At 36.6% G+C, this 27583-nt stretch overlaps 1 protein-coding gene across 20 annotated transcripts in view; it reads left to right on the forward strand.

Moving 5' to 3' along the window:
• LOC109412368 (sodium/hydrogen exchanger 3) overlaps positions 1-27583 on the forward strand; it is a 325551-nt gene that overhangs the window by 275577 nt on the left and 22391 nt on the right. For all 20 annotated transcript variants that reach the window (XM_062851305.1, XM_062851307.1, XM_062851290.1 and 17 more), the window contains 4 exons: positions 10568-10624; positions 10698-10772; positions 10995-11067; positions 18468-18578. In XM_062851305.1, the coding sequence (XP_062707289.1) occupies positions 10568-10624; positions 10698-10772; positions 10995-11067; positions 18468-18578 (316 nt within the window). The remainder of the gene's footprint in view (positions 1-10567; positions 10625-10697; positions 10773-10994; positions 11068-18467; positions 18579-27583) is intronic.

A 27583-nucleotide genomic window follows, 5' to 3' on the forward strand; every position in this document is an offset into this window, starting at 1 on the left:
TCACGGAAAGTTGAGCGGGTCACGACATCATGCCTACATTCCCCGCAGCAACAACAGCATCCGTAGCTGCTACTGCTTCTTCTTCTTCTTCTTGGCGTAACGTCCTCACTGGGACAAAGCCTGCTTCTCAGCTTTGTGTTCAATGAGCACTTCCACAGTTTTTAACTGAGAGCTTCCTCTGCCAATGACCATTTTGCATGTGTATATCGTGTGGCAGGCACGAAGATATTCTATGCCCAAGGAAGTCAAGGAAATTTCCTTTACGAAAAGATCCTGGACCGACCGGGAATCGAACCCGTCACCCTCAGCATGGTCATGCTGAATACCCGTGCGTTTACCGCCTCGGCTATATGTGCCCCTAGCTGCTACTGCGTGCACCACAATTTGACCTCCCGCATGTAAGGCCCTGTTATCAGTGTAAAGAAAGACGTGCTGGAGAAAGGAAGTTTTACCCCGCATGTTTCAGACTTTGCGAAGGGCCCTATAGATTACTGCACGAATGTATTCTGGCCTGCTTACTCTCACACGAAATTTGACGTTTGAGAGGTGTCGGCACCGCTCAAACGTCAAATTTTCTGTGAGAGTAAGCAGGCCAGCATAAATTCGTGCAGTGGACCATACCATACCACGGCATTGAATCCAACATAGTAGACTGACGCCACAACGACTACATACAAGGTAGTCTTCCGCGTGGGAATATAAGGGTCAAGTTCGCTTACAGGACACCTGTATGGCCTGCGAGCTGATTCCCGAACTCTTGGACCATCTTTTGGTAACAACAGACCTATAGCCATCCCTCGAGTTCACACTTCACCTATGCTATAGCTCCAAGACGATATGGACGATACCCAAGTAACACAGAAACCATCTTTGGCAATCAGAATGTCAAAAGATGTATTACAACAGTAGTATAACTGAATCAGAAAACATGTTATTTATTATGTTAGCCGTTCGACTATCGATGACTAACTGCAAATAAAATCACTTGAGTAGCTCAAGTCCAAACTTCGTATATGCTATAAATATATAACATTAATGGAGCATCATGCAAACCAACAACAAAGACACCATTGTTTACATCCCAAAAACAGAACTCTACTTCGCAAATGCTATGATCAAATATGTTCTAGTCCTGGACTATTGAATCTATTATAGTCAATTCCAACTACACAATATCAAACCCCATTTAAGCAATAGGGGTTTTATTTTACAAATATAATATCACAATGTATTTAACACAAGGTTTGAATGTTCTTAAGGTTTACAACTGCAGCCCAAAAATGAAATAATAAACACAGATTACTGCGCAGCTGTACTAACTCATAATTTGGTCCGCAGTGGTCAGAAAGTCCCCCGATGAGCAAGATTATGTCGAAATCTAGTCACGTCGACTGTACCTATTTTTCAGAGCGCAAAAGATGATTGTCGTAAAGAAACAATCAATACGGACAAGTTGGTGATGAATTTAGTGGCATATCTCGTCGGATTGTTGATGTTGGCGGAGAAGATTCAACGCGCCAAAATATCTTCACGGCGGCATAGTAGCTGCTCACAATCATCTCGGTCGTCAACCAGCTCCCATTATGGCCTTCCTTCCACCAGCAAATCAGTTAACGATTAATCTTTTATTTAATCTCATCAGGATCGGTTGTCCATCCAGTAACACTGAATTTGCACCCCGAAGCTACAACACAACGAAGAGTACTTTTGCTTACTTTTTTTATTTTGACAGATGCTCATTTTGGTATGATCTCTGCAATACGTTTGTTGAAAATATGTTATTTAAACGTATTATAATCGCAGGTACAACTTTCTCCAAAAAAATATTGTAAGGTTGTTCTGCGGATGCATTATAAGCGTAATTTAAACATACTTTTGAATTGCTGCGCAGTCTGTAGACATGGAAATAAGGGCGGACGGAACGGTCGGGTAAATATCCGCCATTGCTCTGTTGCTACTAAGATGGTAATCTCAGATTCTACTTCATATTTTGCAACAAAAACGTATCATTGCGTATCCTCACTTGCAGTGCACATGCTGATTGTTTTTCATCATCTTCAGTGCAATAGAACTCGAGATTACCATCTTCAAAATCGCGAGGCAAATTGTTAGAAAGAGAGGCAAGATAGGAAAAATAACACGGCGTCCCGTTTCACCTTAAGAAAAATCATCCGGATTACAGTATATGGCAAAAATATGTATATACCTAATAAAAATATGCGAAAAGGTAATGTTTTTATTTTAGTTGATTTATCTTAAATTCCGCAGAAACCTATTTTACAGCTAAAAATGCTCTAATCTAACGTTGGTCAATAGTAGAAATCAATCTCAGGCCTCAAAACTACCATATTGTAAATGGTGATACTTGTTCACATTTTCTGTACGGCACTGTAAGAATCGTTTGATATCTGCCATATTGTTTTTTCGAGATTTTTCAAGAAGTGGATGCAAAAATAACCCATTTTGGTTGATTAATGTTATGATCATTAATTGCAATCAGCAGCGCTTAAAAAATGAATAAGCAAAATAAGAAGTTGCACCATGATTCTGGAAGCGCATATAAAAAAGCGCTACTATTATTGAGATAAATCCATTTTCTGGGGAGTTTTCCGAAAAAAATTACTATCATTGGCTCAACAATATTTCCATGTTGCATGTTTAAGTCGTCGACAAGGCCAAAATTGTGTGTTAAAATAAAATTTGTTTTGTTGTTTTTGTTTTGCTTTACGTCATTCTAGATGCTACACGCATAATTGAGTGTATTTTTTATTATAAATGCTTTTTATCAGTTATACGACTTCCAAACAACTCAGTTCCAACCAATGCAAATGGATTGTAATATTAAAGTTTTCTGCAGGTTATATCACCGAGAAAATATTTTATTCGGACTGGAAAATGTAACTGCACTATATGTGTATTTTCCAAGTTTTATTTTCGATAAATATCTTGAAATAAAATAGAGAGCTGAATGGTTTGTAGTTTGTTTATATTTTTTAGTACTATAAATGTATTAGGATACATCTTATATTAAATGTAAGATGTTTTATAAGCCGCCATGTTTTGCGCTGTTTTGACTTTATAAGTGTTCAAAAATGAGTTTATAATTCAAGGAAAATACACCACACTAGGTACGAATGGTGACATATAAACTATTATATAACATGTAGTGTTACTTGGGTAGCCGATGAAACGATGTTCCGGCCAAAAACAACTCTACACTAGACTCTAAACATTCTCTGAACAAGGTTATCCTGATTCATGCCTCCTCCACATGTGGCAAGCGTACCGAGCACTCTGGAAAACCCGCATGACCGAAATGATTTAGACACTGTCTACAGCAGCTATGCTCTGAAGGAACCTGATTCCTTACCACAATAGGTTCACATAGCGTCCTGAAAAGGACACTGTAATAACGCATAAGCGTACCACAATGGGTTCGAACAGCGCCCTGAAAAGAGAACTGTGATAACGCATAAAGCGTGAAGAGAGCATATAGCTCTTTACCACAGCGGATCGTGAATAACAGAATGTCATGAAGTTCCAGTTTTCTGAAGTCAGTTTCACTTAATAAGTGTTTACCGAGTATTCGGAAACGCAGTTGTGCAAAAACTGGACAGTTATATATCAAATGATACGAAGTTCCATAATCGGATTCACAGCTATCACAGGTAAATGAATCAGCTTGCTGAATATTCGCCATGTGGTAGCTGAGTCGACAGTGACCAGTTAATGCTTTGACCAGCATGCTGCAATTCTGCTTTGTCAGATTTGTTAGATACTTCGCCACCCCTAGAGATGGCTCAGTACAATACAATTTTGTTTGACGACATGACTCCAAACTATTCCAGTATTGTCTGTGTTGAGTAGCAGCCCAGGTGTGAATCTGAAGCTTTACCCAACACTTTGATATCGGAATAGCTGGCTCAGGGCCAATGAAGTCATGTGATGCTCCAGTGCGAGCTAACTCATCAGCCAAATCATTTCCAGCGATGGAAGAATGGCCTGGTACCCATACAAGATGAATAGCGTTTGCTGAGTTCAGCTCCTCGATTTGAGTTCGACAAGCGATGACTATCTTTGACCTGGAGTTGGCCGAAGCAAGTGCTTTAATAGCAGCCTGGCTATTTGAACAGAAGTATATTACTTTGCCCATTACGTGCAACTGAAGTGCTGATTGCACTCCGCACATAAGAGCAACGATTTCGGCCTGAAAAACAGTGCAGTGTCTATCAAGTGAATAAGGCTGATGCAGCCTTAGCTCACGAGAATAAACACCAGCACCTGCTCGACCTTCGAGAAGGGAGCCATCAAAGTAACATACGATGTCGTGTGAAATACTTCTCCCCAGATATCCAGTACTCTTCCCGGGAAGGGAATTTCGTGGAAAATGTCCTATATGGAAAATTACAAGCAATTGTAAGATCACTTGGAGCAAGGACAACTTTGTCCCAATTCACCAAAAGTGAAAACAAAGAGGTGTGTGTTAAACTGCGATTGACAGGAGTTTCCTCTTGTAAACCGAGTACCCATAGACGGTAAGTGCAAGAAAGTGCTTTTTATTTGAGATGAATGTGTAGTGGAGCAACGTCAAATAGAGCTTCGAGCGCTGCCGTGGGAATTGAAAAGAACGCTCCAGATATCGCCATTAAGCACATCCTTTGGAGATGGCCTAACTTTGATTTACCCGTTCTCACTTCGCTCTTTTGCCATCACACAAGACACCCATAAGCCAATATTGGACGAACAACAGTTATGTAAAGCCATTTCATATACTTGGGTTTTGGACCCCAAGTTGTACCAAAGGTTCACCGGCATTGCCCGAAGGTCATACAAGCTTTCTAGATTCTGAACTCAACATGAGGAGCCCAGGAAAGCTTGGAATCAAGAATGATTCCAACGTACTTACCTGTTCAGTCACATTGATTTCAGAATCAAAGAGACGCAAAGGTCGAACAATATTACGGTTTCGCTTTTCCGTGAAAAGAACAATAGATGTTTTACTCGGATTTACCAAAAGGCCATATTGGCGACACCAACCCTCAACTACCTGAAGAGCGTTTTGCATCAGGTCAAAAAGGGTACTGTTGCACATACCGACTAATAATGTTCGGTAGTCATCGACAAAACCATAAGTAGGAAAACCGCCATTTTTGAGTTGCCTCAATAGCTTATCTGCTACGAGATTCCACAAAAGTGGTAATAAGACTCCCCCTTGGGGGCATCCACAAACACTCAATTTCCTAATTTCTGCTAGACGCAATGTCGAGAAGATATATCGTTTTTTGAGCATTTGGAGAATCCAATTGGGAATCATTGGAGATATACCATGACCCCGTGCGGCTTCCAATATGGCATCGAAAGGCACGTTGTCAACCCGAGCAAAGTCGGACAGCAAATTGAAAACAAATTTTGATGTTGTGATATTGCAAATTATTATAACTCAGGTTGTTGTCGTTTTGGTCGTACAACGGTTAAAACATCAAAAATGAGAGCAGAAAAATGTTTCCGTAACAGCAAGTTGAAAACAATACCTGCTATCAGTGATAGCAAATTGATAACTGTTTATGCTATCAGTACGAAAAAATGGAAAAATCGTTAAATATAGGGGTTTATTGATTGATATCTAATCCTAAAAACCATAAGATAACTACACTAAAGGTATATTGCTAGAGTTAGTATACAAAATCGCCTATAAAATACTTTTAAAACTTTTTTTTAAAATAGTTTGATGTGACAGCAAAACGAAACCTAAGTTTGAAATCAAATTTAGTCAAGACCAACTGATATCAAAATGTGATATCAATTTGCCGTTGAATACAAATCGAATTTTCGCTTTGTATCATTTTGTTGTCAGACTCTGCTCGGGAAAGGCACCCTTGATATCTAAGAAAACACCCAAGCAGGATTTTTTTATAAGCCAATGCCTTCTCCATATGGTAAACAACTTTGTGTAAAAGAGTCACAGTGGACTTTGCAGATTGGTAAGCATGTTGGTTTGCTTCTTCATACGACGCATGACCCACTTTCGAAATAAACTTTACAGTAATATCCCGCCAGGATTTGGGAATGTACCTTGTAGCAAAACTGCTAACAAGTACTTTTTTCAAAACTCGTTTGAAATAATTAAATCCCTTCTGAAGCAAAATAGGATAAGTCCCATCTGTCCCAGGGGATTTGAAAGGAGCAAAACTATTTAGTGCAACAAATCGATTCTAAAGTTATGATACTCCGAGCCGAAGCCAGAGACTCAAAACTACAAAACATCAGGCTCATCAAAAGATGTAATATCCACACATCCGGGGGAGTGTGTGCTGCATAAACATTCCAAAACTTCCTCATCAGAGGAAGTGAAATCACCATTTTTCAAACGAAGTTCGTTCACTTGAAAATCCTTAGATTTTGCAAGGATTTTGTTCAATCGACTGGCTTAACTCAAACTGGAAGCATTTGCACAAAGGTTTTTCCAGCTAGATCATTCAGCAGACCGAAGAGCTTTCTGGTAGGCCTTGCGAGTCGATCTAAAAGCCTCCGATCCAGTAGAACGTCGTCTGTTCCAACTCTTTCTACATTGTTTCCTGAGCTTCGCCAGTCAGAGTTCCATCAAGGGGTTTCTCTTGTAGGCTTCACAGACCGCAGAGGACAAGCTTCTTCAGAAGCTTCCATGATGATGGCCGTAGTATCAACGGCATCATCTAAATGACTTGGACTTGAAATTTGGCTGCAACCAAATCGGTAAAGAGATCCCAGTTGGTTGACCGGGGATTCCTGAAACGCAAATTTTTCGAAGTGACATTCACATGTTCAAAAAAGATGTAGCGATGGTCAGATAAAGATTCTTCATCTGACACATGCCAATTGGTCCGCTCGTGACTAATTCTGCTAGAGCAAAGCGTTATGTCTAACACTTCCTCTCTAGAAGATACCATGAAGGTTGGGCGGTTGCCTATGTTAAGGCTCTATTGAGAACGGCAAATGTTGCAGAACTAAAAAAGCACCTTTTCCCAAAATAATCCACAAATCGAAGAAAATATAAATGTCCGATTGTTTATTTAGTAAATTCTGACAATCCTGCATGCCGGTTTTGTTCGCCTTTTCGTCATTCTGGAGAAAAGTGCTTTTTCAGCTTTAGATAATACAGGTCGGACTCGATTATCCGGAATCGGGTTCTGGCGCTTCCCAAAAATATATCTCAAAAAAGGGAATGCTGTAAAAGCTGAAATTTTGACCGATTTCTAATCAAAGTTGGTTTGACAAAATGTCAAAATTTCAGCTTTAAAGAGCATTCCGTTCTCCAGATATGTGTTTGAGAAGCATCAGAACCCGACTCCGGATAATCGAGTCCGACCTTATGTGATTCTCATTTGAGCCAAGGTGAAGATATGACGAAGCCACAGCCCGAATTTTCAAGAGCACAAATCTGAAGAACCACGTGTCGGTTTGCGCAGAAAAGTTGATCGATTGGTTACCCGCTGGTGGTGACCAATCGATCAACTTTTCAGAGCAAACCGTCCAATGGTTTTTCAGATTTGTGCTTTTGAAAATTGTGGTTGTGGCTTCGTCATATATTCACCTTAAGTAATCCAAGATCTGTACTACTTAAGTATTTCATCAAACTGGAGCCTCTCAAATTAATGTCTGAGCTGCCCCAGATTATATGGTGAGCATCACTGCTAACAATTAGCGGAAGGTCTTTTGAAGTGCAGTATGCGATGACTTGCTTGAAAGCATTAGTAGGAGATGGTTCATCATGCGGTATCCGGAGATTACCCTTACGAAAGTAAGGTTCTTGGACTAACGCCACTTGGGCTGTACCATTTTGCATAAGTCTGCAAAGAATAATCGTTAGTGTTCTTTTGTGCTGAAGATTGATCTGAAGTCTCCTAACCGTATAGCCACTACCTAAACTAGGCAACCCGACTAGAAAAACCTATCAAGTTTATAACACATTGTGTTACGATGTTATAAAAAATTGCTATAACTTATTATGTTAACTAGGTGCAGGATGATGTTAAAATAACTAAAATTGTAACAAAAAGTACACTGGTCTAATTAAAATAATAACCTATTTTGTTATGATCTGATCAATATTATAACAAAATATGATATAAGTTTTAGCTTCAAAAAAACTAGTTCGTATCATATTTTAATACAATTGTAAAAAAAGAATTTCTGAATGTCAAGTAATTGAAACTAAATTATTTTACAATGAGTTATTAAACGACATTTATAACATAATATAAAATAATTGAGATATAATACTTTTGAACCCCAAAGATATTATAACCATTAGCGGAGCCAGCTTTTTATTTTTTCTTACTCACTCTTCCAAACATGCAAGCGAAAGAGTGAGATGGAAGAGGGGGAAAGCTGCCTCCTCTTCCATCTTTCTCTTTCTCGTGTATATTTAGGAGAGTGAGTAAGAAAAAAGAAAATGCTGGCTCCGCCAATGATTATAACTTGATTATATCACAATGAGTTATGGATACCAGGGTTTGTTATAATAATGTTATATTTTTGTTAGAATCTTCTAGTCGGGAAGATTAAATTCTTAACACACAAAAAAGAACAGCAACAATAAAGCCAGGTCGGCATCAATTTGAATGCGCCAAAGGCGAGGATGCACAGAATACACTGTGTAAAACGCACACGCAAAAAAATCCTTTCCGATATTCGTGCACTTCCAGTCACGGCAACGGGAACAAACGGGAACTATGCATTGCAACGATAACAACAATAAGAAATGTACACCGTGAACTAGATTTCACGTATTCTAGAACGCCCATATTGACAACTGGAACTAGTTCCAGTTCACGGTGTATACTTGCTTGTTCTCATGTTTGCGTTTGTTTGTTCACGTTTATCAGAATGGTTTTCTGAGCGTGCATAATGCGAAACCAAATGTGAAAATTTTAACTAATAAATAACATCTTCATAATCCCGCCCTTATTCAGCTTCAGGTATGAGATTGAAGAAGGGCAGCTTATTGTCTCGGAGAAACACAAGGTCCACCGCGCTATTACTCCGGTTAGCGCAGTAAGGGCAAATACTGTGGAGGGTGCCCTGGTACTCCACAGGCTCCGTTTGCGATTAGGTTTTATAAAACCCCCCTAACCATTCATTCCTAGGTACGGTAAGCATACAGCCGCATAACACGTTGAATTAGGGGTCACCTGATTAGTGGACTCCCAGCACTGGAACAAGCGGTCCGTAGTGCTATTCTTAGCCAGTTGAACCAACCGCTACCGACACTACACAGATATCTAGGCTAATCGGGAAAAGAAGTTAATATTGGTGATCAACTTCATACGGTCCCGAAAAGCCGACAATCTCAATCACGAGACCGAGTGTTGAATATTGCGGACGGGCTACAGATTTGGCTCCTCGTGTTTTAGCTCGCCAAATCGTGTCAAGGTTGATGTTTCTTCACGTGAAGGGACTCAAACCATGGTGTTTGTATGAGATTACAAATCACTCATGGTGCTAATGGGTGTCTATGTGAATGTATTGTATCTGGAAAAGATGGTTTTTGGTACATAATATAAACTTAATAATAGGCTTGACTTTGTAGGTGACCACCCCACATAGTTTGTTGGAAAACAATGAAGCGGTATGCCGTGTAGTGGCTTCTGACTGGCCACTTCGTGAAGCTTCTAGTAGGGTTCTGGACAGGTGGTCCTATTGTGGACACTTTCTAATAACTAAATCAGTTGGTATAAAATAGACTGCAATAACGTCAAGTGCCCAAAAGATCTAATCCAAATAGTCCTTTTGCCATCCCCTTGTCGTCCTTTTGGTTGGTGTTACTAGCTGATAGGATCGCTCAATGGTTACTACGGGGATTTACGGAGTGTATGATTTACACTGTAGAAAAAATACTGTACCTCCATTACCAAGATGTGATAGAATGTTTATCACTTATTGACAACTTGTAAATGCGTTCCCTATTGAGTCAGTTTAGTTTGTACTTGCGTTTCCTCTAGCATACTTTATCTGGATTACTTGCAACCAATTTTGTTACCAACAACGACGACAACAACAGCAACGTCACCGTAGATTGCATGCACATTCGCACTGTTCGATACAGCCTCTAGTCTCACCTCTCCTAAAATAGTATCGATTTCAATGTAGATTCTATAGAAGCTGGGTAGAAATTTGCCTATGGACGAACAAAGGTTTGATAGCAAATCCTAAAAATAGCATCTCCTCCAAAGCCTGGCCATTGCTTCACAATCTCTAACAAGGGTATTGGTGTATGTTCCCACGACAGAAGCTTACCTGGACCATCGCTTACCAGAGGCTAGAAACGTCCTATGTATCTGTCAAGAGATAGTAGCCCTCGGTTCTTACGTTTGTCGTTTTGTGTTCAATTTCCGTTCATAACAACAATTTAACCTAAATTCCAGTAGCGATAGATTGATTGAATGACCGCAATAAACGGACAACTTAATCTCGGCTTTTCGTGATTTCGTGATTGTAAAACCACCTCCCACAATCAATCAACCCGCGTGCCGTGCACCTGTCATATCACTACTGGCCGTGCTAATTCCATTTGTTTTGGTACTTGCAGACACGAAGACTGAGCTACAGTCGCCATGCCGTGGACGACCGGGACTTATCTACTCAGGTGAGACTACGACGAAAAAATAACACTGTGATTTGATCTTATTTTGGAACTCTTTGTTATGTTTTTTTCGCAGGTGAACTACAAGATGCAAATGAACATCCGAAGAATGATCAGTGAGAAGAAACATAAGCGCAGCAAGCGTGGAAAGGTAAGTGAGAAGGGGTTTTTGCAACTGCTATTGAAATTCGTAGTCAATGGATCATTGAGAGGCTCTCATTTGGTACTCTTACAAAAATCAACAAATGGCAGGTTACGTTGATAGGTAACTCATGACTAGATAACTAGTGTTTATTTCAATGAGTGAATTCAATGATCCATTTATACAAAAAATACAAAACTTCATTGATTGCCAACTTTTTTTCGCTACTAGGACGGCAAACAGCAAAACCACGTGTCGTTCCCCGAGCTGCCGCAGAACGGATCCGCCAAACAGTTTGCGAACGGTACGAATGACATCGTTATGACTAATGATACAATTACGATTACTAACCACCATCCACCACCACAACCACAACCTAACAATTTGAATCGCAAAAAAAGTAAAAGAAAATACTCTCAGAGCCTTAGCAAATATCGTAGATTAGAAATAGGTAATGAAAACGTCAGATCAATTCACTTCTATTTCTTACTTTCTTTTTCTTCTGTTCTTTGGGCTATTTTTCTCACTCTTTCTCTCTTGTTACTTCCTGATACAGTTTGATTCGTTCTACCTACAGAACTATCTTTTTGCAACCCGCCATGTTTAGTGTTGTTTTTATTGTGTTTCACAATTTCGTTGTGCTGTGATTCGTGTTCTAACAAACTTAAATCCATAGACTAAAAATATATAAATTAAACCCTGTCAAAAAAAGACAGTAACAATAATCAGGGTATGAAAAACGGATCATGCCGAAAAACAAACGCTTTGTCCTAAGCGGTGCATGTTGGTAACAAAGGCGCTCCGCAGCAAACGCATGTCAGGTGATGAGAGCAATAAAACAAACATCACTGGCCGTGCGTGTGCCGATATTCCGGTTTTTCTGCTGAAATTTTCGACCCACATCATCGAATTCATAAGCATTTGGACGAATTAAGACTCTTGCAAATCTCAGAGTCGAGTTTCAGTTGTAAAACAATGCGAAAATCATGATGTGAATAGAACGAGACAAATATTCCTACCGTTTTTGTTGTGAACAAACTCGGGAGAGATTTTGTCATTATCCGCTAACGAAAAAACAAAGCGTTGTTGCCGTGCCTTCTTGGTTGCCTATTTTTCGCTTGCGGTGGCATATTCTGCGTACACTGACAATAATTCAAACATGGTCATTTCAAAATTTTCGATAACTATCAGCACTACTCTCAATATAAATGTATGATTAAACAACACCCATGAAACTATGCCACGCCAATCTTTCATATCTTAAAAGTTGTATTCTATCTCACCCTACGTCTATTGATCGGCAAGCAACAACCTGATTGAGCCTTCCTGTTCTATCATGGTGATATCAGAGCTGGTTACTCAAGGTTTCCAAATATAGGCGACTCTTTTTTACTGGTACGCCCTCTTGGAAATGCCCTCCATTAACCATTTATTTTCACGATTTTTTTCTATAATTATCGAGTTAGAGACATTTTTTCAGCAATTGCTTTTCGGCAAGAGTTCAGAAAAAAATCTTCTGAAAAATTGTACAACAACTATTTTAGATTTTTTTTCTTCCCATATATTTTTTTTAGAATTTCTGTCATGTGTTTTTCCAAGAATTCCTCCAAAGATTTATTCAAAAGTTACATTTTTTTTCTCATAGGTTAAGAGATCCCTGTATCGGTTTTCTTCAGAAATTCATAATTTTAAACAGGTACTCTTTCGGAAATTATTGTTAAACCGGGTTGATTACTTCATGAATTACTGTATATATATGGGTATTCTATCAGGTAATTATTTAGAACTTCCTCTTGAAAACTATCAACAGATTCTTCTGGAAGTTCTTCCAGGAGTTTCTGCAGAAGTTTCACCAGGGCTAACCGTAAACCGGGGTCAAATACATATCCGAGTTGAAATTGATCAGACGCTTTACCGTTAGAGAAAGCAGTTTCCTTCGTGCAGTCGGAATCTGATACTTAGTGCTATTTGTGAGGAAACTATTCAAACAATGCTTTATCTACTTGAAAAACGAATGACCAATTTCAACCCGGAGATCAATTTGACCCCGGTTTACGGTACTTAGAATTTATTCAGCACTTTCATTTCATCTAGTATTCTTTTGGAAGTTTTACCAGTGATACTTCAAGAATTTCTCCGGAAACTCTCTCAGCAACTCCTGCTAAAAATACTGCAATATTCCTTGGCGTTTTCAATGAATTTCACAAAAATTATTTTATTTTTTAACAAATTCTTATGTGGTTCTTTATATAACTCCTCCCGGGTAGAACGAAATGGCAAATGAAGGGCAAATTTTACCATTAAAATAGAATGTTTGAATGGCAAAATTTGCTATCAGTTTGTTTGAAATAAGAGTAAAAATAACAACTAAATTTTCATGGTACAAGAACTTAAGAATAACTGATTTTGCCATTGTAATAACAAAATAATAGCAAAAAGAATGTCAAAATAATAACATATTTTAATATGATGGTAAATTATGTTATTGATTTGACATTATGGCTAATAGTATGATAGTAATTTTTGTTAGTATTATGTTACTATACAAATCAATAATAACTCGCCAATTGCAAGTTTTACAACGATAGCACGTTTTGTTATTTATGTGTCATCCTCAGCTATTTATAAAAAAAAAAAAACTAAAGAATTGCAAATTTAGATATGATGACACAATATGTTATTCTTTAGTTGTTGGTTTGTTATTCACCTCTACCCGGGCTCCTGGATTTTTTTTCTGCAGGGATCTTGGAGGATCTGGATTAAGAAATTGTATAAGGAATTCTTCTCCAGTTCTCTCGAGCATACATTCAGAAAACTTCAAGGCAACCCTCTGAAATTTATTGAATTTATTTAACTAATATATGAACCATCAATTCAGTATCTTTTCCTTCAGAAACTCATCTAAAGTTTTTCCCAAGAAACTCTCCAAAACTTTACCAAGCAATTTTTCCATGAAATTACTTCCAGAGTTCTCCAAGAAGTTTTTTATTATTTCTTTAAAGAAGTATGTTAAGGAGTTCTTTTCGAGGTATTCTTCCAGACATTTATTTTTCAGAGATTAATACCCTAAAAGGGATACATTCATGGCCTCAGTTTCGTCACCTCACTGAGTGTGTTCCATCAAAGACGAGCTCTGAAAGGTGCCTGGGGTCTAATGGACCTCAGGTATCCCTTTTAGGGTTAACTACTAGGAATCACCGAAGAACCCCCGATGCAATTTCCAAGGAAATCCCTTAAGAATTATATGAAAGAATTCCTCAAAAAAAAACTCCTGGTGAAAACCCCTGGGATGTCCTTAAAATCGAGATTTTTTTAAGAATTCTGCCAGTATTTTTTTGTGCTACTTCTATATAAACTTTAAAAAAAAAATCCTGAAGCAATTCCTGCATAAATCTCTGAAGAAATACCATTGGAAATTTCTGACGAAATCGCAGGAGTAATTACTCAATACAATCATTGAAGGAATCCCTGACAATTTTTTCTATAAGAATTTCCGAAGCAATCACTTTTGGATTTTTAGAGAAAATTTTAGAGGAATTCCTGAAAACTTTAAAGACATCCGTTGCCGATATTCCCAAAAAAAATAAAATTCTGAAGAAGTCACTGGAGATATTTTCGGAGAAACCCTTCATGAATTTCCAGAAGCAATCATACCAGGAATTTCTGAAGAATGACTGTAGAAATCACAGAGGAATACCAAAGAAGAAATCCCAAAGATATTCCTGGAGGAATCCCAGAAAAGATGATTTTGAGGGAAATTCCTAAGGAAATCCTTGAGTACGTTTTTTATGATTTTCTGAAAGTAATCCTGGGACAATCTGTGAACGTGTTTCTGAAGGAGTTCCTCTATGAATACCCAGAAAAACGCGTAGATAAGGTTCTGTAAATACCCCTAGAAAAAAAAACGTTTGAGCTACTTCAAAAGGATTCCGTGTAGAAATTCCAAACAAAAATATATCTATATTAAATCCTTAAAGAATCCTTGGAGAAATTCACAGAGTCAGGAAATCCTTAGAGGAAATGCTGAAGAAATACTTGGAGGAATATCTGCAGGAAATCCTGAGCAAATCTTCGTTGGATTTCCTGGATGAATCCCTGAAAAAATCTTGGAAACATTTATGTGAGAATTTTTTATAGAATCCCCAAAGCAATTCCTGAACAAATCTCCGGTGAACTTCTTGAAGAAATATCTGTACAAATTTCTAAAGTCTCTGGAAGAAACCACTGGACAAATTTATGCAACAAAGTATTGAAAGAATTTCTGAGGAAATTCCTGTACTAAATTCTGAATGAATCCTAGGAGATATTTCAGAAGGATTTTCTAAACGAACCCCTAGAAAAATTTCCAAACCAACCCCTGTCGGTGTTTCAGAAGGTACCAATGAAAATCTATCTTAAAGAATTCTTGGAGAAATTTCTGAAAAAAAAAGTATCTGAAGGTACCCCTGGAGAAATTTCCTGAAAAAAGCGTTGAAGAAATTGTCTAAGAAATCTTTAGAACATTTCCTTCAGGAATCATTGAAGGCCATCCTGAAGGAGTTCTTGGAAGATTTCTTGAAAAAATCTTTTTAGCACTTCCAGAAGGAGTTGTTGTGAAGAAATTATTGAAGGAATTGTTGAAAAAATATATGAAGGAATTCCTGAAGGAACTCCAGGGGAATCAGAAGTTGTGGAGAAATATCTAATGTTTGCCTAGAGGATCAGAGGAATCCATTAGGAATCCAGTCAAGAATCCAGTCAAGAAAACTCTCGGGGAGTTCCCTGGATGAACCCCCACCGCCTTTTGATTTGGCGAGCTGATCAGACTATTCATGCATGCATGCATCTTTTGTTCAACCCAGCCCAGTCAACACAGGATCGCATATGATGTTGAATAGGATGCTACAGTGGAGGCGATATACGTACACTTTGCACACGATTAAATGGAAGCAGGTACGAATAAGGCCTCCACTTTATCATCCTATTCAACATCATCTATAGGGTGTCCCAGAAAGTATGGGCACAACTTTATATAGCGAAAATACAATCATTTTCTTAACAAACAACAATTTTTATATTATTGTATTTTTATTCAAGGTATTTTGATTGATACTTGTAAAGAATTTATACATTAAAAAGGATTTTTGTATGCAGAATGTTTTGAAGGAAGAAGCATCTTTCAAAACTTCTGCACAAACTACTATTTTACGGTTTTGCCAAATGTCCAAATTCGAAACATTTTTTTTCGAATTTTTTTCACATGATATATTCAAAAACATGTTTCCTCAGATGGTTGATTGAAATTTTATGTAAAAATATGTTTTTCCTATGCGTACGAATATTTCAGAATTTTGAGATAACTTGAAAATTCGCCTTTTCTATTTCTGGATAAGACATGCCCACAGACATTCGAGTTTTTAAACATGTTTAACGAGAATAAAAATAATTCAATCTACACTTCATAAAGCTGAAGTATTTATTTTACCTATAGTAAAATTAAAATGTAATTTTCTGCATGTTGTGATATATATTCAGAAGCTTGTTTTCAACTATTAGAAAAACGGGTTTTCAAAAATATCGATTTTGGTGTTTAAATTAATTTTTCAGCTACAAAAGTATATGTTTTCAATTCAAACTAAAGGTTGTATATTAGATACGCATATAGAAATACACGAATATGTTTTTTAAAATTTTTATCGAGCACAATTTCGTGCGTAGAAAACAATTTGTTAAGCGATGTTATTGAAAAATATAGCTAATTGTGCAGAAGCTTCAAAATGTCTTTTAGGGAATGTTCTACCGCATTCAAACGAAGTGTTAAATTCAAATTTTAATGATTGGCATTTGATGTTAATACATTAACGCAGGATATGTGTAAAAATAAAGTTTGTTTATGCATCCATTCTCAAATGGCAGAGCTGCAAAGTTGTGCCCATACTTTCTGGGACACCCTATACGACTTTGTGTTAGCTGGGAGGCGTTTATGCCCTTAGCTCACCATTGCATATTTCTTTATGAGAATATCTGACATGTGACTGCACCTTTGTGAAACGAATTCATTAATCTGGTGATAAAAGCCCAATACTTCCATTATAACTTATTTAGGGTTACAGCGCCATTTTTAAACTTGCGCTGCTATATTCATCTTATTCAACAACAAATAACTATGAGGTACCAATGGATTCTGTTGGTTACCTGCTCATTTCTAACAAATAAAACAAAAAAAAATAACAAAATAAACAATGCCTTTCGTGGTGCTATTCAACAACATTTTAATCCTTTATTTTAAAAAGGGTGAAAACAGGTGCACCCTACTTAAAAGTGGAACGATCTCCCTTGTTGTTTTCGCGGTTTTCTATTGTTTGTGTTTAATATTGCATGTAATCGTTACCCTAATTGTTCTAAATTATAAGCATATTTTTGTTGTTAAATAGTAGGACTCAGTATTTCGTCTTAATTCATATTATTTTTTATTATATGTAGTTGAACCCCTTCCCAAAACCATGATCTGCCTCAACTCCAGCAATGATTCATAGTCCAATTAGTGTTGAGGAAATTTTAAAAACCTTAATAAACCATAATTACTTTTGTTTTGACTTTGTGTTTGTTCTCAGATCTATCGATTCTACCTAGCTAGCAAAGTTAACATGGAATTTTAATCCTTCTCTTGACGCCGTCCTTATCTCGGCTTGAAAACGGCACTGACACATTTTTTCTTCCCTTATTTATTTTTCATCTCTTACCTGACAGATTGGAATATAGTGAATGCTCCACACTATGTTCATAGATTTCTAAAATCTTTGGGTATTTTTATTGTTAGCAAATATTTGTTTTATTAAATGTCCTTGAATGATTATCGTAAAAATAAACAAATACCATGTTGAGTTTCTAGATTTATGTATGCGGGCTTCTTTTATTAATCATTTTAGTAGCTGTTTGATCTTGTAGTTTGTAGTATACACCCGATTCTGTTTTTGCACGGGTCGTTGATTGGCTATAACTTAGTTAACTTAGTTTTTCGTACACATATAGTTCTGACCGTGTGTCCATGTGCACAAATGTTCATGTTAATTTGTTCAAAAATGACTGAATCACGGCAAAAATCGAACCGTGCAAAAAAATCGGGTGTACTTTGTTCATTTAAAATTTGAATCCTGACCAATTTCCGAAAATCTCAAATACTTATATCCTAACGACAAATAAATCAAAGAGATATTAACTCTATATGTCCACCTCATGGCAGCAATCAATTTGTTTTCATTCCGACTTAGAACTATTCTAACCAAACCTACATGTCTGTTTCACGATGTACTATTTATTCTATTGCTACACTCTAATCGTAACTTTCTAACTTGCTCAAGAACAAATAAATATCGATATGTAGATGGAATCTCAACTATTGACGTTTTGCACCGAACTCCGTTGAAATGCATCCATACCATGCACCAACTGAATTTTCTTGTTTACTTTTTTTGTGATCTAAGCCATCATCCCTTCTTCGTGATCGTCACTCACTTTGTTCATCAATCAGATCCTTCATAACAAAATCATTTGGCAAGAAAAAAAAAAACCGATGAGAAAACAAATTGTTTGAATGTTAAAGCATAAATCCAAACCATTAAACCGTGTCTATTTATATCACCCGTAAATGGAGTACCTATTGCATTTTGCACCGAAACTTACTGAAACCTCACGTCAAATATCAACCTTTCCCACCCATTACAGACTACATCAACGAAGTTCTGCATGAAGATAATGAGGATGAGGACAAGCTGCCAACCGCTGCCGGCGACGACTGGGATGGTGGTGGCCTGACGTTCACCGCTAAATCGTCCCGTAAGTATTCTTGGAGAATCAATGTTTTTGTTCTTTCTATTCGTACCCGATTTTGATTTTAGTTTGTTCCATTCCATTCACTTCTGTCATTCACGATTTATTTCTTTGTTCCTATTTGGAGGAAAACTGTGAGAATCAGAGCAGCCGACCTGTTTGGTTCATATATTTCGGTTCAACGCACGTTTTACCAAGTACTATCAGAAATTTCGTGATATATTTTTAAACTTTCTAAATTAAATACACATAATGGAATATGTGGAAACTTATGGTATTGTACAAGTCCTGCTGTTTGTTGTTGGCTCGTCAGAACGACTCAAACGCAAAGGTTCTACCATCTTAACGACTCTTTGTTGTAGATCTATCAATTTTAAGCAAGTTTGCCCAACACACTTTTTTTGTAGCTTTAAAATTTACCGATCTAGAGGTATTTTTCTGAATAAGCTTAGGGTGGTTCAAGAAAAACCGGTTTTCTGGCGTTAACTTTTTCAGTTTTCGATTTTTCATCAAAGGCGCCCAAGAAACACTTGTAGAGCATTTGAAGACGCGTCGTTTCGTGCGCTGAGATGACCGTTATCTCTTTTGGTTCAAAAGTTATAGGCATTTCTCCTAAAAAATTATAGTTTTTTTTAAAAAGATGTTAAGACGGGTTGGGGCAAACATAAAACATATCTTTTGCCCGCATTCAAAAGAAGAAATGTTGTTATTGAACATATCAAAAAATTAGAGGGGTGTTATTTTTGTAACTCAAGTGAAAAATACTTCAAAAGTGCCAATTTTTTCTAGAAAATCATCAATATCTTTCGAACGGAATGACATACTTTCTCAGCGCACGAAAATATTTGTTTTTGGAAGCTCTAAAAGTGGTTCTTAGGCGACTTCAACGAGAAATTTGAAACAAAAAAGATAAAGCAATAAAACGATTTGTTCTAGCGTCACCCTATGAATATGAAAACTATGAGAAAATGCTCCAAATTTGGTCAAAACAGTTTAAACCCTTTATCTTTTTTGTTTCAAATTTCTCATCAAAGTTGTCTAAGAACCAGATTTAGTGCTTCAAAAAACGCACATTATCGTGCGCTGAAAATGCTCTACAAGTGTTTCTTGGGCGACTTTGAAGAAAAATCGAAACTGAATAAGTTAACGCCAGAAAACCGGTTTTTCTTGAACCACCCTAAGCTTATTCATAAAAATACCTCTAGATTGGTCAATTTTAAAGCTACATAAAAAATGTCTTCGGCAAACCTGCTCAAAATTGATAGATCTACAACTTTCCTGAAGAATGTATACAGTTATTGTTGCAAATAAAAAAGTTTGGTTACCAATTTCTTTGAAAATATGGACCACCCTAATTTTCATGTATATTAAAAAAATGGCCTTATTTTTAGGAACAACTTTGTAGAAGACCATATTTGTCTAAAAAATTATTTGAAAGCGCTGCATGCATCTTTCCTCATAAATCTGGTTCGTGGACCATTGTGCATTGATCCTTTCTAATAGTGGTCACCATCGGCGCAATATTGTGCGGTGTGCAATCAACATACATAGAATCTTTGCATATCCTTCCGGTTTATGATGATGATTAACCTGGGCTTGTTAGGGGAATATCTGTAAATAAAAAGAAAATCGGGTTAAGTACGGTTCCTTTGAATTCCACTAAGAATTTGCATCCTTTGACAGATACTCGACTCGAGTCAAGTACAAGACACTGAAGACGACCTTATAGTTGAGGTCGAAATACGTATCTGTCAAAGGATGCAAATTCTTAGTGGAATTCAAAGGAACCGTACTTAACCCGATTTTCTTTTTATCTTCCGGTTTATGTTTTTATGCTTCGCCTGTCACACAATCCACGTGCTATCATTGCTCAATGGTCCGGGAACCAGATTGAGGGTCTGGTCTGGAAAGATACATTTGGCTTTATAGTTACAATTAGGGATTACTGTAGATTTAGATTATTTTTAGGAAAAAATAATCTTCTACAAAAATAATCTTAATACCTACTGGTTAAGAGGCCCTAAATCATCAATATCTTCTAATCGGAAAAACTGCAACTATCTCTGCGCACAAAAGTTTGCGTTTTCGAAAAATCTAAATGTGGTACTTAGATGACTTTGATGTGGCAAATATACCCCATTTTGTCGAATATTTCTAAATTCAAATGGCTGGATTTTGCAAAACAAAAACTCCAAAAGGCACTTTGAGACTTCTTGGACATATTGGTCACTACAGTGATAGACATTCGTTTATCCGAGGCCCAACAATTTTCAAAAAAGTGTCGGGAAACTCATGTAAAAGATTTATTGATAAAATTTTTTTAATGCAGTGATAGTATAACAAAAAAACAACAAATGAGAGTGTGTTGTGGATTGGCATCTAATCCGAAAGAGAGATGGTTCTTGAAAAAGGAAATGATCATGGTGAGGGCTCGGGTTCAGTTTGGCTTTCTATTCCGCAGGATTATTACCTGTTCTGTGGCTTAGTTGGTTAAAGCACCGGTCTAGCGAATACGTGGTCATGGGTTCGAATCCCACCAGAACGCGATTTTTTTTTCAAAAATTCATCTCAATTTGTCAATTAGCAACATTCTGTGCCTTCTAACTACAAGTTTTTCTGTATATATCTAGTACTGTTTCATGAAAAGGTGATACATCACATAGCGTGCATTTTTCATGGTGCGTGTACTCAGTATGCCACGCGTTAATAGAATTTTTGTAATTCCGTGACTATATTGCGAGGATATAGGGTATATGTACACAGTTCGAAAAAAACCTGTAAAATTATGACGGATCGAATGTAACAAAAGGACCCCGTCATATATGATGGAAATTTTTGTGCGGTCTTAAATTTACAGGGCAGATATCTGTTAGAAAATATAAAGAAAAATTGAGGTCCGAGCGAGAATCGAACTCAGATCCTTGGGGTGTGAGTAGCACGCCCGAAATCTCTCGGCTATCTCACCTTGTTGAATAGTAGACAGTCAAAGTGAAACTGCTTCTACCACACGCAGAACTCGATGTACACAGCGCAACGAGTAACTTTCACGCAGCGACCGAAAAGACAAAAGAATTTTCACGCAGATTTGTGTAACACTGGATCAACACAAAAAATGTGCTGATCCGGTGTTACACAAATCTGCGTGAAAATTCTTTTGTCTTTTCGGTCGCTGTGTGAAAGTTACTCGTGTGCTGTGTTGTTTCAATTAAGGGTGCATAATGCACACATTCCCGACATGCTCCGGCTGCTGCAAAGAGTACTGAGAGAGACAACGGGGAAACCGCCACAGCTGCGAGCAGCCGTTCGTTTGGTTGATGACGGAGAGTGGCTGGCATGATTTATAGCAGATGCATGTAAATTTAAAGCGAATATGCTTTAAAATCTGTAAACAAGCCGTCTGACCAGCAGCGGGCTGCTCGGCTGACGTTAAATGTTGGTGATTTACATTTTTCTGCCGCAAATTTCAGTTGATCTTCAATTTACGTGCTGTTTAAATTTCATATTTTTTTGCTGTGTACCATAAAGCATTTAGTTTGTGATCCGTTAGCAAGATATTTGACCTTAATAGTTTATTTATTTGTGAAATTCAAAGCAAATTTTACAAAAAATTGTCCCAATAAGGACAAACGATGATAAATAAATTTATTTAAGGAAAATGCTTTCTGTAAACACTCTAATGTAAGCAAAATTTGTTGTTTTGAAAATATGGCACAGAATTATTGTTGGTAATGTTTAAATTATTGCATAAAATGTTGTGACAAAATCCCGCATTGCTACAACAAATTTCATCAGAAATTTTCGGATATAATTGTATGGAATATAAGACTGAATTGTTCCAGGAATACTGACGGAACAACCTGCAGTAAACGAATAAAATACACTCAGCAAAAAAACTAATGAATTTCATCAAAATACCTTATGAAATTTTGCTATAAGGTATGCTTATGGATGTTATAAGAATACCTTATGTAAATTGATCATGCTTGTTATGACAAATTTCATAAGATATACTTATGAAAAAAGCAAAAAAAAATTAAAATGATGCAGACTGGATTCGATTCATGGACGTCGGGATCACTAAGCTCGTGTTTAATCCCCACGACTACCAATGCTTGTGAATACCATGTTGCTAAACATATATAAAAGCCAATCTCTGAGACGATTTTGCGTCATAGAGCGACCTTATGAAATTCATTCTATCATAATGAATAATTTAACCCTCTAATACTCAATCCCGCCTTTAGACGGGGTATAGTTTGAGCATTTTTGTAATTTTTGTTTCGTGGAAAATCAAAATTTTTATATTTTTGGCTGATATTTGAGATGGTTTTGTATATCTCAAAATGGGTTTTGGTGTATTTTAAAACGTATTTACATTTTTTTAAAATCATTGAAAAATTGATGTTTTAGTTACCTTTTAGAAGTAATTGTTTATTTTGTACTGAATCGCTACAATTAACTTATTTTAAATTTTCCCAAATCATTCTATCCTAGTTTAATAGTTTAAGGGAATCGAGTACACTCTAAAATTATTTTCCTTAAAATTACACGGAAAATAAAATTTTCTATGAAAAAAAATTAAAATAAAAATATTTCAACAATAATCTTGAAATCTCAAAATGTTTTCACCTCTAAAAATCCGTACCCCAAATTGGCTTCCAGGAAAAATATAAAAGTGTGGGGATGTTCAAAAATAAAAATTAGAAAAATCAAAAACTGAAATGCGCGAAATCGAGAATTAAAAAGAATCATCTTCCAAAACATGTTTAAATCGATTTTAGATGACGAAAAATTATATTTAGATCAAAATCAAAAATTTGAATATTAGAGGGTAAAAGGCCGTTTCATAAGTTTAGGTCTTAAGTTTATTTGGCTGAGTGTATAGTTCCATGTTCTGATAGATATATTCCTAAGAATCTAAATATATTTTAAGTTCCATCTGAAACTCTTCTAAGGTTGTTTGGAACTTCGCTAGGAATTTTCTCTCTTGGGCATATTTAAGAATTCTTTCAAATGCTCTTTTTTTAGAGATTTCTGTAAAGAAACTACAACATATGTCTCTTGATAAGTACCATCTACCCCCTTGCTTTGATTGCGTTTAGTCTGAATACATTCGCATTTGACCGCCGCTAGTTGCACATCATGGAACAGGGTGAGACGGAATGCAGAATAAAAAAAACAGCAAAAAAGTTTTCCAAAACTAAAGCTGTTACACTCAGTAGCAAAAAAAAAAAGCCGAGCTGATTTTTTCTCCCAAAAACCATCATGTTCAATCTGCTGTAACTTTGGCAATTATTAATATTTTTGGCTGAAAATTTTACCACTTCATCATCAGATAATGTTTGGTCAAAATTTCAAATAAATAGAAATTATATATTTTGAGTTATTATAACTTATATCAAAAAAGCCATTTTTGGACATACTTTTTTGAAAAATCCGTATTTCAGTGAAAAAATTAAGTAGCTGGAATAGACTAGTAGTTTGTAGAATTTACATATTTTGGCTACTGTAAAAACCTTATCATAAGCAAACAAGTGATGCTACAAGCGTCACTATATCATACTTTGTGGTTCTAAGTGATTCCCGTCAACTTGTTGCTTATAATAAGGTTTTTACAGTAGCCAAAATTTGTAAATTCTACAAACTACTAGTCTATTCACTAACATATGTATGTTTGTAACGCAAACGAGTAACGCGTAACACACTATGTGTTACGTGTAGAATGTCATAAAAAACTAGCATAACACACGAAAATTTGAAACAAATATGTCATATAATATGGATTGTTTATTAAAACTTAGATCTAAACATTAATGGAATGAATTGACCTCGGCTTTTTTATGCACCGCAATATGGAGTGAAAACTGTAGGCCCCCCTTATTGGTACTTCAACTTTGATGATTTCTGTGGCCCAAACCACTGGGTGAACACGTTTCAAATTTTAACCACAACATTCCCTATACTTTCTGATGCTGCAGTGAAATTTTCATGAAACTACTTAAATTTTTCACTAAAACACGGATTTTTTAAAAAAGTATATCCAAAAATGGCTTTTTTATGTAAGTTATAATAATCCAAAATATATAATTTCTATCAATTTGACAATTTTGACCATACATTATCTATATACTGATGATGAAGTGGTAAAATTTTCAGCCAAAAATATTGATAATTTCCAAAGTTACAGCAGATTGAACATGACGGTTTTTAGGAGAAAAAATCAGCTCGGCTTTTTTTGCTACTGAGTGTAGTACACAGGGTGAAATATTAGTTTTTTTTTTCAAAAAGATACCAATGCTCAAACATTTTCTTTGACTAGAACGAATTTTCATTAGTGTCAAACTGATGTTGTTTCTTGTGTTCTTTCCTTGTCAAATATTTGACCCTGTGTACTTCAGGGTGTACAGGGTCACTAGAAGTTCAAATCTATCTTCTATGCATATAAAAATGAATTTCTGTCTGTCTGTCTGCCACACATATCGTAAATCATTGTGTGGAAAAATCGTATATTCTCATATATTGAATCAGAATTGTATAACAATACGTATATTTGTTGACAATGATGGCGTCAAATCGCATTTCATGCCAAATTAAATTTCAATTGCGATTTTGTTTCATATATTCGTCTCCGATCATAAAAGGTGCGAGATACTATCGGTAGGATCGCACAGAATCGGATAGAATCGTGAAAAAACATACATTCTTAGTGTCAAACTGCAAGTTCGCTAGCATCGTATATATGATTTCTTTCAAGGATGGAAGAAAATCACTTCAAGCGATAAATGATACAGGATACGAATAATCCAAGATAGCCTTGTTCTTGTAGTAGGATGATGCCGACGCCTCACGCCGTGCTCGTATCACCGTGCAATCAAAGCATCTGATGCACGCTTTATCGCGTGATGACCCGTTATCGCATCGTGTTACAAGTCGTGATAAATTTTATTCATCACAATTTATGCCACTTATGCATTCGTAAACCGCATTCATTATTAGAAATAATACATTCATAAGCATATCTTCAAGTTAGAGAAATAAGAATGCTCAAAAAGTGAATGAAATCGCGAATTTATCATTTCGACTTCATGATAGCGATCGCATCGCGCCCGCACATGCCGAGCGAATCATTCTTATCGGACCGTAGTTTGTTATGATGCTTGACGACAAAATGTTATCGTTGTTGCTATGATCGCGCGATGCCTTTCAACCGCGAAACATTTGAAATCTGATCATGATCACTAGATTTCCATCCTTGATTTCTTTGAATCGTGTTTTTCATAAAGAGTAAAAGGAAATCACTCAAAGGGGCTTTTCCCTCTTCCTAAATTTTTGTTAAAAAATAAATAAATAAATAAATAAATTCTTTGAATCGTGGAAAACGTCGCTTCACATCGTATATGAATCTGCTTATTAGCATTCATCACAAATTTGTATTTTTGTTGTTGTTGACACATTCCAACCATGGTAGCAATAATTTCAACCAAATATGTAGGTTTTCATACTATTTATATACAGCAGACTGCCGTGAATCGCAAGTCAGTCCCATCTGTAAAAGTAGGCATTGAGAAAATGGACTCAGAAGTTTTTAAATTCGATTTCTTTGTGAAATTTCAAAAAATCGCCATAAATTGAACACTTCTGCGATCATTATGAAACTTTCACAAAGTGTTTCAAACATGAAAACGTAACTGCGAAAAAATATAAAACTAACTAAAACAGTGTTCGGTTTTGTACTGCTGTACCCTGCAGTTCGTAATGGGACTGACTTACGATTACTTTTCATTATGGGACAAACTGACTTGGTGTTGTTTTACGATTTTACTGAACAAACTATATATTTTTATCCACGCAGATGAAAGACTATCCGATGAAAGATCGAAAACTGCCATTAACTCAATTTGGCCCAAAATGCAGATGGGACTGACTTACGATTCACGGCAGCAGATGACTTACAATGAGTGATAAATAGATTCCAGGAACGATATCAATTCCGAGCCTCTTGCACGGCACCACTCTTGGTGCCACTCAATGCACAACAACAACACTCCCACCACAAGCCTCGCACCGTATCATGCTAATTTTTATTCGTTTCATGCCATTTACTTTGAACTCTCTATTTCCAACTTAGCAATATAGCCAATAGAGATAACGCGCAGTTCTCAATCAAAAGATCTAAGTTCGATTATTACTGAACACCAATTGTTTTTTTTTATTTGAAAATCTTGAGTTGTATATCGGTACACTCAATCGTAATAAAATCATGCATAATCGTATATTTAGACGGAGAAAATCGACGAAATCGTAGGATTTTTTCGAGAAATCATAAACTATGTTGGATGAAATCGCAGTCATCGGATAAATGTTTGGATATGGCCTCCACATTAGTATGTATATGCCTGTTTCGTGCATTGAATTCGAATTCTTTGGTGCTATATATGTGTGACTATTACAGTTGCAATTTCGATATAGCAACTAAATTGCTGGCTGGGATGTCTGTCTGACCCTTATGCATTCGGAAACTACTGAACCGATCGGTGTGAAATTTTGTATGTGGGTATTTTTGGGACCGGGGAAGGTTCTTAGCTTGGTGTGAGACCTCTTCGGTCTCTAGAACGGCGGGCTCTCATATAGATGAAGTTGCGGGGGACTTCTCTAGGTAGCCATATGACAAAAAACACAGGAAGCAGGCAGTACGACGTTTGCCGGGATAGCTAGTTTAAAAGTAGTACTTACTAAAATTCAATGAAAAGTCCTTTAAAGCATTTCATCCGGAATATTTCAGAAAATTTTCTATAATTTGGTTCTGGATTTTTTTTTTCAGAATTTAAACATTAAAAGATAATTTGCAAAAAAAAAGCAGTTCCAGGTGGGAATTGAACCCACAAGTCTATACTCAGTACACCGGTGCTTTAGTCCACTAAGCCACAGAACTACATAACAGAAGCTAACTGTTCGCGTGTCAAAATTCTTCAATTTTAGCCACTCGTTGTTTCATACATAAAAACATTCAT

This window comes from Aedes albopictus, chromosome 2 (genome assembly GCF_035046485.1).
Source record: "Aedes albopictus strain Foshan chromosome 2, AalbF5, whole genome shotgun sequence".
Classification (NCBI taxonomy): Eukaryota; Metazoa; Arthropoda; class Insecta; order Diptera; family Culicidae; genus Aedes; species Aedes albopictus.